Source organism: Hyperolius riggenbachi, chromosome 8, assembly GCF_040937935.1.
Source record: "Hyperolius riggenbachi isolate aHypRig1 chromosome 8, aHypRig1.pri, whole genome shotgun sequence".
Lineage (NCBI taxonomy): Eukaryota > Metazoa > Chordata > Amphibia > Anura > Hyperoliidae > Hyperolius > Hyperolius riggenbachi.
In genome coordinates this window covers 230,396,598-230,409,743 of record NC_090653.1, presented here as the reverse complement: position 1 = coordinate 230,409,743, position 13,146 = coordinate 230,396,598, and the positions used below count along the sequence as shown (strand labels likewise).

General features: G+C 42.2%; 1 protein-coding gene across 11 annotated transcripts in view; it reads left to right on the top strand.

Moving 5' to 3' along the window:
- HUWE1 (HECT, UBA and WWE domain containing E3 ubiquitin protein ligase 1) overlaps positions 1–13,146 on the top strand; it is a 177,928-nt gene that overhangs the window by 93,728 nt on the left and 71,054 nt on the right. For all 11 annotated transcript variants that reach the window (XM_068248291.1, XM_068248292.1, XM_068248288.1 and 8 more), the window contains 9 exons: positions 1,903–1,960; positions 3,896–4,072; positions 4,168–4,413; positions 7,219–7,352; positions 7,520–7,617; positions 9,170–9,355; positions 9,486–9,702; positions 9,837–9,959; positions 11,701–11,938. In XM_068248291.1, coding sequence (XP_068104392.1) covers positions 1,903–1,960; positions 3,896–4,072; positions 4,168–4,413; positions 7,219–7,352; positions 7,520–7,617; positions 9,170–9,355; positions 9,486–9,702; positions 9,837–9,959; positions 11,701–11,938 — 1,477 coding nt within the window. The remainder of the gene's footprint in view (positions 1–1,902; positions 1,961–3,895; positions 4,073–4,167; positions 4,414–7,218; positions 7,353–7,519; positions 7,618–9,169; positions 9,356–9,485; positions 9,703–9,836; positions 9,960–11,700; positions 11,939–13,146) is intronic.

Below are 13,146 nucleotides of genomic sequence, written 5' to 3'. Positions count from 1 at the left end.
GCTGAAGCAGGTAATAGCAGCAGCAGCGGCCGCGGAGGGAGGGGGGCGAGCAAGCGGGCGGGCGGGGGGCGCAGACCACCACCCACGACTCGCATACAAGCCGACCCCCCCAACTTTTGGCCCCCTTTTTGGGGGTCAAAAATTCGGCTTGTATGCGAGTATATATGGTAATATAAATGAATAGAGGGACATAATTTACAATCTTGTTTTGCTTTTTAAGCTTCTGAATATTTCTGTTTTTTTGCAGTCATTTGACTGGTGCTGTTGATTTGGTTTTTGGTTGTTGTTTTGTTTAGGTTTGATCTTTTAATAGATGAATCATTTACTTTATTCTGGGGATGGCTATCACATGCTGATGGCAGTATTAACTTTAAAGAGGAACTGTCGTGAAAATCTTACAATTTAAAACGCATACAAATAAGTACATTTCTCCCAGAGTAAAATGAGCCATAAATTACTTTTCTCCTATGTTGCTGTTACTTCCAGTAGGTAGTTGAAATTTGACATTACCGACAGTTTTTGAGTTAGTCCATCTCTTCATGCAGGTTTCTCAGCATGGCCTTTATTCTTTATATAGACACTTCCTGAAAATGATGAATACAAAGATGCTGGCCAGTCTTCCTGCTCGCTGCACACTATTTTGGCAGTTGGATGGAGCAACTGCCATTCACTAGGTGCTTTTAAAAATAAAGAAAACCCTGAGAACCCTCCTATGAGAAGATGGGCTAGTCCAAAATCTGTCGGTAATGTCAGGTTTCTACTACTTACTGTAAGTGACAGCAACATAGGAGGAAAGTAATTTATGGCTCATTTTACTCTGGGAGAAATGTACTTTTTATTTGTATGCGTTTTAAATGTTAAGATTTGCGCGACAGTTCCTCTTTTAAGGGAACCTTCACTGAGGGGTATGGATGTTTCCTTTTAAACAATACAAGTTGCTTGTCAGTCCTGCTGATATCTTTGGCTGAATCACTCACCTGAAACAAGCATGCAGCTAATCCAGTCTGACTTCAGTCAGAGCACCTGGTCTCCATGCTTGTTGAGGGGCTGTGGCTAAAAGTATTAGAGACACAGGATCACCAGGAGAGTCGGGCAACTACTATTTAAAAGGAAAAATCCGTATCCTTCTCAGTTTAGGCTAAGTCCTAGAGGCACACAGAAAAGCTGTAGACCAGCACAATTATTTTTCTGGCTCTGAACTGACCAAGTGGCTTTAAAATCAGAACACGTTATCTGCTTTCAATAAAAAAAAAAAAAATTGTGGCCTACTAAGATAGTGTCATCCCCACAGGCAAGTTACTTATTAAACATTTTTATAGTTTTATTTTTTTTTCTGGGTGCATTTAGTTCCAGGACTGTTATGATACCCTCCCGGGGATCCTCATATTTTACAGTACTTTACCCATAAAATCTTCATTTTTTTGCCATTTATCTGGCATCCATCTACCTGAGTAGGTTTGGGCTAGTTCCCCCACCTTGACTATACAGGGTTTGCCTCTGTGACAACCCACCCTTGTGAGTATATCCTCTTACATCTTTATTCCGGTACCGATACCTACTGCACTAGTTTGGCTGACTGTGTTGTTTGTTTTTGTGTCCGGAGAAGCATTATAGCTCCATTATAGCTGCCTTTTGCGTAAACCCTACTATCAACCCGCTATGCTTTATATTTAACAGTGCCATTATATATCTATTTTGGGTGTAATAACGTGCATATTAGTTTCCATGGCAATGTGCTCTTGTCCAGCATTTGGCCCATTTTCAATCGCACATACTTGGTCCATATGTTTCTATGACAACTGTAAAATGTATTCTTCTGTCATAAATGAATAGTAATATTTCATAAGGTTCTTTTTACATTTGGTTTAGAACTCCTTTGTTAAAGTCTACTTCTTTTTCTAGTGTGGTAGGAACCGAAGAAAGAGTTCCCATTCCCCTCATGGACTATATCCTTAATGTGGTGAGTTTCATGAGAGGACGCTCATCCTAAGCGTTGATGTACCTCACTGTCTGAAAGTGTACCTGTAGGGAACAAAAATGCCCTTATGGGGTACTTGGTTCGTGAGCTGGAGACCTCTGGATTCTATTCTCTAGCCATTCCAGTACTGGAACCTCCGAAAAATCGCTTGTCGACCGCTCACGCATGCGCATTAGCACAGACTCACTTGGCTTCCTTAAGTAAAAGCTGAGCCCAGTTTGGTCTGTGCTACTGCACATGCGCAATCCACCTGCACCCGCGCAATAGCACGTACCCAGTCGGCCTTGGCTCTTTCCACCGGAGCACGATGGTGTTCCGTGCTACTGTGCAGGCTCCGTTTGTACATTCTTCAGAGGTCTAAGCACTGGATAGAGGACGGGGGAATTCTTTTTAGGATCCAGAAGCTTCCTCCTCCTGAGGTAACTCTTCATTTGGGCATTGCAAACTTCCCAGGTTTGATTTAACTTAGTTTTGCATTAGAGTATTTTTTTGTACTTCACTGAGTTTAGGCATCTGTGTCAGTTACAGCTGATTTAGGAAACATGACTGAAAAGTGGTGTTTTGCTGCTGCAAAAGGCAGAATAAAATTACTATTTTTGTCTTCCTTATGCAGAAGAGGCAGCTAGATTATCTTTTAATTGTTAAAATTGGAGAAGAAAAGCTCATTTTTGAAGCAAACAGATAGCATTTTTAATATGAATTTACAGCATCTTATTTATAAAGATGTGATAAGGTGAACATCTCTGCCACTTTTTGGGTGGCACACACAGTTAATAATTATGGGCTACAGTGGAGCTTTAAAACCCTTTCCATTTGTGGCTGACCTCCCATATGAACACTTGGATGCCAACTTACAGCTGTTTGAGTGATGGCTGCATTAGCTTTGCATTGCATCTTGAATTATAAAGTAGTTTGCAGCAACAGTGCAGATACTAGGTCAAATTGTTCTTCTGAGATCTCATGTTACTGGGTATTCCAAATGGTGCAAAATCATAAGAGGGTAAAATGGACAGCAAAGAAGATATGAGCTTTACTCTACTGCTGTTATGAGGGCAGGCTGGAGTGTAATCTAAATGTCTTTTCTGATAATATTGAGGCACTGCATGCACATGAATGTCGCAGTGAACCTCCAAGATCCTTACTATGGTTCAGAGGTCTTTGAGCTTGATGGGTCGTTACCTGCTTACTTTAAAGCTGAAATACATGGGCTAAAACTTTAGTTGTTAGGTTTTTTTTTAAAATCTGTTGTTTGTTTTTTTTTCTTTGGGTTCCATTTTACTGGGTTATGTTGTGTACCTTTAACCTGTACTGTTACCTCAAGAATCCTAGTTTTAAACTTAAACTACTATCAAAGAAACAGTTTTTTTCTGTAAACCCCATATTCCTATAGAGCTTTTAGCCAGCAACACTAAAATTCTTTTCAGAGGTCTTTCAGGACAGCCTGTGTGAAAAAAAAATGCCATGCTTACCAGCTGTTTTGTAACAATTTTGTGCCGGCGTAGGGTGAGGGGAGGCAGAGCTGAACTGTAACCTGGCTGTAAACTGTTTACTTTACACTGCAGTGGCAGAGAGAGGGAGAGACACAGGCAGGAACACAAGAGTTTTCAGCTGATGATTTACACACATTTGAAGCTATATTTCTGCTTCCTATCATTCTGAACACAGTTTACTCATGGGACTACAGTCAGTGAATATTGTTTCTGTATGCTGGAGTCCTTCATAGGCCTACAGTGCAAACTTTTCTCTGCAAATGTCATTTTCTTCATATAAATTATGAAAAGATGAGAAAAAAAGCCTTTGCATTGCTATTGCTGGTAATTACTGGAAAAATATGTGGCATTTAGAATGTTACTTAATTTTGAAAGTTGTCCTCTAATTTATGTTCTCATTTGCTAATTTGTCAATGTTCCTTCACAGATGAAGTTTGTAGAATCCATACTGAGCAACAACACCACAGATGATCACTGTCAGGAGTTTGTGAGTCAGAAAGGCCTTCTCCCACTGGTCACCATCCTAGGGCTGCATAATCTACCTATCGACTTCCCCACCTCGGCTGCTTGTCAGGCTGTGGCAGGAGTATGCAAATCCATCTTGGTAAGCATCACTCCATTTCATGGCATATTTTCTAACCACATGTAGGTGACCTTTTTATAAAAGACTACATTATTAATTAAACATTTATTTTGTAGACGTTGTCTCATGAGCCCAAGGTTCTCCAGGAAGGACTTCTTCAACTGGATTCTATTCTGTCTTCTCTGGATCCCTTACATCGGCCGATTGAGGCACCTGGTGGTTCTGTGCTGTTACGCGAATTGGCATCAGCTGGAAATGTTGCAGATGCTACACTTTCTGCCCAGGCAACACCATTGCTCCACGCACTCACTGCTGCCCATGCCTACATCATGATGTTTGTTCACACCTGCAGAGTAGGACAGGTAACCCTATGCCTCTATCGCAGCCATATTTGAGGTTTAATTCCACATGCATTTGTACATAGACTTAATTACCTCAAGGTTTTTTTTATATGCTTGTTCTTTCAATTTTGTAGTGTTGAAATTGGTGGGTCTTTGGGTAACTTGTTCAGACCTTCCTGCATGCAATGCTTCTTTTGTGAAACCGCTGTCTATATACCGGTGTGACCTTTGCTAACTGCCACAATAATCTGACCTCCAGCATCTTTTTTGTACACATGGGAGATCTTCACAAAAACCATTTTGGTACCGCACAAGCTTGGAAAAAGGTAGACTGATTCAGAGGATCACAGCAAATGACAAAAGGGGAAAGGAAAATGTGGGTATTTATTCATTTTAGGCTTGGAAGAGTGATCCTTAACCCAGGTGGATGTAGAGAAAGGTTTCCAGGCAATCTTGCCAAGTGTTTCTTACTTAAAAATGTTGCACTGAGTTCCAGTGGGTCCTTAGCACTAATGTGGGTCAAGGGTTTCAGCTTTCCCAAATCAAAACCGCCATACTGTGGCTGAACGTCGGGTGGGTGGGCCTTCACGAACACTATGCAGAGAAAGGAAGCAGCTTTAGAATAAAGATTGTGAACTCCGCACAGATAGGGCCTTCACTGGAATTTGAACCAGGGACCCATCGCTGCAAGGCAAGAGTTCTAGCCATATTCTTTTTCTTTTAAACAATACCAGTTGCCTGCTCCTGCTGATCATTCTGGCTTAAAGAGGAACTCCAGTGAAATACTGTAATAAAAAAGTGCTTCATTTTCACGATAATTATGTATAAATGTGTTTGCCCATTGTAAAATCTTTCCTCTCCCTGATTTACATTCTGACATTTATCACATGGTGACATTTTTATTGCTGGCAGGTGATGTTGTTGGAAGGAGATGCTGCTTGCTTTTTTGGCAGTTGGAAACAGCAGTAAACAGCCATTTCCTACAATGCAATGAGGTTCACAGACAGGAAACTGTCAGGACCATGGTCCAGATATCACATTTGGGAGGGGTTGAACCACATTAGTCATAAAGACCCATCTCCCCCCCCCCCCCCCCTCCCTCTGCTACTGATCTGTTTGTAAACAGGAAAAGATGTCAAATGGGAAAGGGGGTATCAGCTACTCATTGGGATGAAGTTAAATTCTTGGTTACGTTTCTCTTTAAAGCGGATCCGAGATTAAAAACTAACTAGAACAAGTAACTTGTCTATATACCTTATCTAAAGTTTAGATAATATATAGCTGCAAACGGCTTCAAAAGTTTATGATTATTTATTCCTGTGATACAGTGCGGGCTGCCATGTTCTGTTTGTCACATTGTCACAAGCTGAGGGCTGGAGATGCTGCCTGTGTGTAAATCCAGTCCCCTCTCCTCCCCTCTGCCTCTGAAATAAATGACTAGTAACCTCCTCCTGCCCAGACTGAGCTCCCATAAGCCCTTGCTACACTGCCAAGGCGCAAAAGGAGCTGTGGGCGAGGCTTGTTTAGTTTATAGGGAATTAGAGTATTAAAACAAAACAGAGTATTTGGCTTGAGGAATGCCCTATAAACTATATGAAAGGAACACAATTATGCAATGAGTAAAAGTTTCTCTGATCCACTTTAAGTATTGTCTGAATCACACACCTGAAACAAACATGCAGCTAATCTTGTCGGAAAAATCTGATCTGCATGATTGTTCAGTCTGGCAGTATTAATCAAAAGAGGAGATGGGCACAGCTGTTAAAACATCCTTTGGGCGGCAGTATTAGAAGTAGATGATCATAAGGACAGCCAGGCAACCGGTATTGCTTAACCACTTGCCGACCAGGGGATTTTACACTGATCGGTGCTGCGTGGGCTCTATAGCCCGCAGCACCGATCAGGAGTGCAGCAGGGCGATCAGACTACCCCCCCTTTTTTCCCCACTAGGGGGATGTCCTGCTGGGGGGGTCTGATCGCCGCCGGCTGCAGTTGCTTAGCGGGGGGGGGGGCTCTTCAAAGCCCCCCTCCGCAGCGCTTTCCGCCCTCTCGCCAGCTCCCTCCCTCTCCCTTCCCCTGTGTGCTGCGCAGGACGGATTTCCGTCCTGCGCATTGAAGGATAGGCTTCAGCCTATCATATGCCGGCGATCCCCGGCCAATCAGAGGCCGGGGATCGCCGATCTGCCTTACGGCGCTGCTGCGCAGCAGCGCCGTATGATGTAAACAGCGGGGATTTCTTCCCCGCCTGTTTACATTTTGCCAGCGAGCCGCCATCGGCGGCTCTCCGGCTGTTCACGGAGACACCCTCCGTGAACTGACATGGAAAGGCCGCTCGATCGAGCGGCCGTTTCCATGGTAACCCGCAGACGACCAGTTTACGCCAATCGGCGTTAGCTGGTCGTCAAGAGGTTAATAAATATGGCAGCCTCCCATATCACTCTCACTTCGGGTGAACTTTAAGGTTACCTAGAAAGTAGCCTTAGGGCCCTTTTACACTTAATTAGTTGCTCTCTGTTATAACTGAAAGAAAATGGATTTTCAAAGTAATGCCCATGTTTTCCTATGGCACAGTTCCCACTCTACACATTTTAACTGATAGCTTACTAATGCATACCAAGGCATTAAGTGTAAAAGTATCCTTACTGTTAGAACTTACTGATCCTGAACTCTGATGATAAAAATGAAAGTACATTGATGTGCAGAGGTAAGACTGAGCTCTTTGACCTAGAATCATGACCATGATTTTAATTCCTTGGACTCTGTTTTTCATTTTTGCATGGTTCTGAGTTAATTGTTGTTTCCCTCTTTTCTGATTCTAATCACCAGAGTGAAATCCGTGCCATATCTGTGAACCAGTGGGGATCTCAGTTGGGACTGAATGTTTTGAACAAGCTTAGTCAGCTGTACTGCTCTCTAGTGTGGGAAAGCACTGTCTTACTTTCTCTCTGCACACCTAACAGGTATTTGTAAAGGAGCTTAACTGAGTTTTTTCCCCATGAATGATTAAACTGTTTCCCATGTTTTCTCTTTATGTATCAGTCAGTCAACTACCTAGGCTTGGTGGCTTAATGTGTTGCAACATAATGTGCTGATTATATGCTAACTCACTGTTTCTTGTTAATGTCAGTTTGCCCACTGGTTGTGAATTTGGCCAGGCAGACATGCAGAAACTTGCTCCAAAGGAAGAAAAGACTGCCCCTCTTCCCCAAGGATCCAAGAGACCAGGTATGGCTTTCACCCTGCTTGCTGCTTTTTGGTTGTCCAAGCATACATGTGTGTGGGCATCAGTGAGCAGAGTTAAGATAGTGCACACTATTCTACAGAAGTATGTAGAATATTTATCAGATCATTTTTGTTTTTGACCAGAAAAGTTATTTTCTTGAAATGGCTTTCCCCTGACCAACCCCAACCATTACACAAACTTAGCTTCTTCTAAGGCCAGAGGAACCTAAGTTTTTTGCAAAACAGTTGTCAGGCCGTGCACTCCCCTGCTCTCTGCCACACTTCTGCACCCAGTGCCACCAAGACGCTAAGTATTCATGCTTGTTAAAGTTTCTTGTGTTCACTTTAAATATTGTAGTATTGCACAAGCTCTTTATTGGTGAATAAATGACTAAGGCCTCAATTCACTAAGCTTAACTCCTGTCTTTAATAACTCTTCTGAGCTGTTTTACAGTTATCACAATTATATCACCATGGTGATAACTGTAAAACAGCTCAGAAGAGTTATTAAAGACAGGTGTTAAGCTTAGTGAATAAATGACTAAGTATTGCCAGGCTTCTCTTTGCTTCAAATAGGTTTATGAGGACTGACACTTTGTCTTGAGCACTTTTAGCATGATTGGGATTGTCACCACCCTTGTCCTTGCCTATATAACATAAACCTCCAACACTGACCTGGTCGGTGTGTGCGCCTGCTGATTCTCTTATTTTGCCTTGTATTTTGTGTACTTGACATCTTGTTTTGCTTCTGAATGTCTGATTGTATATTAGCTGTTATATTTACCATAACATGAATGCTTCTCTGGCCTTATAAAGGCATAATTTCAGGACTAGCTGGCAAATTGCCATTCTGAGTTGATTTTCTGGTAATCATATTTAATTGGTCCATTTTCAATCTAAATCTACTATTTTCAAGCTATGTAAAATTACCATAGAATTTGCATTAACCACCCTGGCGGTAAGCAGTTTCTGAGGCTGCGTCCGCGGGAGGGATTTTTTGAATTCAATTTGCTTTAGCCTTTGTAGCCAGCACTAGGCTAGCTACCATTGTCCCCCGCACCCTTCTTAACCGCCCCCCATCCATACGCCCGCCCTCCCCCCCCCCGATCACCGCCGCTATACGTTGCCTAGCCCCACGATCCCGCGAGAGCCGCAGCCTCCCAGTGAGCTTCAGTCATCGCTATGATGATCGGACATGACGTCTGATGTCATTGATGATATGCACAATCCCGATCCTCCCCATAGCGGAGCCTGGAGCTGATTGGAGAGGCTACGCCATCGAGGGGGGGGGGTGTTGCATATAACGGCGGCGATTGGGGGCAATCAAAAAAGAGCGGAGGGACTTGGGGGACAAGCGCAGGGCTAGCTACAAAGGCTAAAGCAAATTTAATTCAAAAAATCCCTCCCGGGGCAGAAAAATCCTCTGCGGCGGCTACCCAGAGTATAGGTTGGGGTTACCGCCAGGAGGGTTCATTTACAATGATTTGCATTTCATTAAAAACCCTACAAATCTAACAAAGTATTGTTTTCTGTAACCTTTTTTTCTCTGTTACAGAAGGTGAAGTTGAGACTGCAGCTGCCAGTGAGGAAACCGCTGGTCTTTTGGAGGGCATTGGGCTTGATGGAGATACCCTGGCTCCCATGGAAACTGATGAACCAAGCACTTCTGACCCGAAGGGTAAACCCAAGATCACTCCGGCAATGGCTGCCCGTATCAAACAGATCAAACCTCTACTATCAGGTTAGTCCGTTTTGTTAAAGATCGGCCCATAGTAATCTCTTATAAACATTTTTGTTTTGTGTTGTTTTGTTTTTACCTTCACTCAATTGTAATGCATTTTTTTTATTTTTTATTTTTTTCTTTAATGCAGCATCTTCGAGGTTGGGAAGGGCCTTAGCTGAACTTTTTGGACTTCTGGTTAAGCTTTGTGTTGGTTCTCCTGTCCGGCAAAGGAGAAGTCATCATGCAGCAAGCACCACCACAGCTCCCACCCCAGCAGCTCGTTCCACTGCATCCTCCCTCACCAAACTACTAACCAAAGGCCTGTCCTGGCAGCCACCTCCCTATACGCCGACACCTAGGTTTAGGTAAGTCACGTTAGGTCAGCTATAGAGCTGGTTACTGCTGCTTTTAGAATTTCTCTTGACATACTTGCTTGTGACGTTTTTATAGCGTTTGTTATTGATAATCAGAGATAATACTGTTCATTCTGTCCTGTTAGGTTAACATTCTTCATATGCTCGGTTGGCTTCACATCGCCAATGCTGTTTGATGAGCGGAAATATCCCTATCATCTGATGCTGCAGAAGTTTTTGTGTTCTGGTGGGCACAATGCACTGTTTGAGTAAGTAATTAAACTTCTTGAATCATTTTTTTGGTGTCTATATAGAATCTGTATGGTGCAGGCTTACATGTATTTAGGAAACTACTTCTTTAACCTCCGTAGCGGTATCGAGCATACCGCTCTGTGGCCCCAGGAGTCCCTATAATTAAATCATTGTGCCAAATTAATGTAAATCCTCTAGCTAGCACTAGGCTAGCTAGTAAGAGTCTCCGGCACCCGCCGATTTCCCCCCCCCCCCCCCGTTTATACGTTACCCCCCTGGATGCAGTGATCGCGCAGCCTCCCGACACAGCTCCGGTCTCTCTATGGGGAGGATTGGGTTTGCGCATGAGTGTCCGGGGAGGCTGTGCCGATCGCTGGATCCAGGCTGGGTAACGTATAAACGGGGGAGCGGTGGCGATCAAAGGGTGCCGGAGACTTCTAGCTAGCCTTGTGCTAGCTAGAGGATTTATAGCCATTAGGCACATTTATTTTCTGATCGGGCAAAAAGTAATAAAACCTCCTGAGCATAAATTAAATATTTTCAGTTGATCAGCCTTCCTGTTCCGTAGATCGAGCCCCTTCTTTCTAAGCATATGTTTCAAAATGTGAAACATGTAAAATCCAGAACTGTTAAGAACATTGGACGACTTTGACAGCATAATATTAAATTGGTGAATTGAAGTAATGAAAATGGACTACAGTTCATTTTCAATGCTAATAATAAAATGTTTCCATTGGCTGCCATTGCAGTCACTAGGGAGGTGTCTGTGGCTCCCTTTCCACCCAGTATGATGATGTTGTAATTTGGGTACTGCCTAGTTATAGTAGAAGTTGGAAAGGGGGAGCAGGTCCTCAACAGCCTGGACCTAACACTACTGAGATTTTGTAGCCTTAACTTTGTATTTTAAAATTGCAAAAATAGGGTTTTTTTGTTTTTGGTTTTTATTGGCACATTTTTAAAAGTGCATTTCTATGAAACAAAAGTGTATCAAGGATTTAATCATTGTGTGTTACAGCCTAAAGTGTGAGATTTATTGTTCTCTCCCAGAGGTTGGACGAATAATAAACAAAAATTAAAAAAAAATTCTTTCAGTACAAGAAAGTTGCCTATACTAATGCAATAGGCATTGCTCTGATCCTAACCTTCTATTATTAGTATGACTAGCCCAGTGATGGGCAAACTTGGCTCTCCTGCTATTAAGAAACTACAAGTCCCATAATGCATTGCAGAAGTCTGACAACCACAGTCATGATTCATAAAGGCAAATGCATTGTGGGATTTGTAGTTCCTTAACAGCTGGAGAGCCAAGTTTGCACATCACTGGACTACCTTACCTGGACTCTCCACGTTGGTGTATATAAATATATCAAAGGAAAATTATAAATCCTATTGCTTCTCATTTGTACTGATCATGTGCATTATTGCCTAAACCAGCAACTGATGTGATACAGAATATGGCTGAGCGGTGTGACAAAAATAAAGCCGTTATCGCAAGGGGATAAGGTTGCTGCTTGGTGAATGTATTCACACCTTGTTGGCAAAGGTTAGGCGTTGCACAAACCTGACAAGTTTAGTTGTCAGGGCCTATGTATAATAAAATGTGTTTATAGCATGTTTTTGTTATTTTCTGTTTTTGGATATGCCATCGTTGCCTTCCTGCATATCTATTATATGTAGTAACCAAATAGACAAATCATATTGACTATAATGACAAGATTGTCAGTTTTTGCTCCTCATTCTGTTTAATTTCATTTGTAGAACTTTTAACTGGGCCCTTTCCATGGGTGGAAGAGTTCCAGTGTCAGAGGGGTTGGAGCATACCGACCTTCCTGATGGTACGGGGGAGTTCTTGGATGCCTGGCTTATGCTGGTGGAAAAGATGGTGAATCCTACCACGGTTTTGGAGTCGCCACACTCTCTACCTCCCACCAAGCTACCTGGAGGACAGAACTTCCCTCAGTTTAGTGCCTTGCGATTCCTGGTTGTTACACAAAAGGTATTGTTGTTTTACTTACATGGATGATGACATTTCTACTAGTGACCTTAAAGAGAATCTGTATTCTAAAATTCTTACAATAAAAAGCATACCATTCTATTCATGATGTTCTCCTGGGCCCCTCTGTGCTGTTTCTGCCACTCTCTGCTGCAATCCTGGCTTGTAATTGCCAGTTTTAGGCAGTGTTTACAAACAAGACTGCTAACCAGCATGTGATAGGCTGAGAGAAGCTCAGTCTGTGACTCATACAGAGCCTGCTGGAGGCGTGGAGAAGGGTGTGTATAGCTTCTTCCTATCACAAGCAGACCAGCACATTCCAGCCTGAGCCGACAAAGCTGACAAAGGAAAGGTTAGATTATATAACAGAGAGAATACAGCCACTGTGCAACTAGGAAAGGCTGCAGTAAGACAGACCACATTAGAACAGGTATAGGAACTTATAGAATAGAAAAAATAAGGCTGAACATTTTGTTAGTCTCTTTAATTCTTTAACCATTTCAGCCCGCGGGGAATTTTCACCTTATGGACGAGAGGAATTTTCACCTGTCAGCGCTTCTCCCTTTCATTCCCCAATAGCTTTATCAGTACTTATCACAGCAAAATGATCTATACCTTGTTTTTTCCGCCAGCAATTAGGCTTTCTTTGGGTGGTAAATTATGCTAAGAATTATTTTAATCTAACTGTATTATAATGGGAATAATAATAAAAAAATTAAAAAAATGCATTATTTTTCAGTTTTCAGCCATTACAGTTTTAAAATAATTAATGCTACCATAACTAAAATCCACACATTTTATTTGGCGATTTGTCTTCATTATTTAAATGTTAAAATTATACCCCTAGTTTAATGTATGGTGACAATATTTTATTTGAAAATAAAGGTGCACTTTTTCAGTTTTACATCCATCACTAATTTTTAGCCCAATATTTATTAATTTTATGTCCTCTTGACATAAATAACCATTTATTTTTATTCCCCAAAGTTAGTAGGTGTGTTATACTATTTGGCCACAAGATGTCCCTACTGAGCAAAAATCCCATTAGCGTACAATGTACGCTAATGGGGATACAATGTATCACTACATTGTAACCAGGGAAGTGACGTAGGCTTCCATCGGAAGCCTCCGATCACAGCAGCGGCGGGGAAGTTATGAATGGAAACATTGTTTCCATTCATAAATTTAACGATCGGGCGGCGGAAACCGGC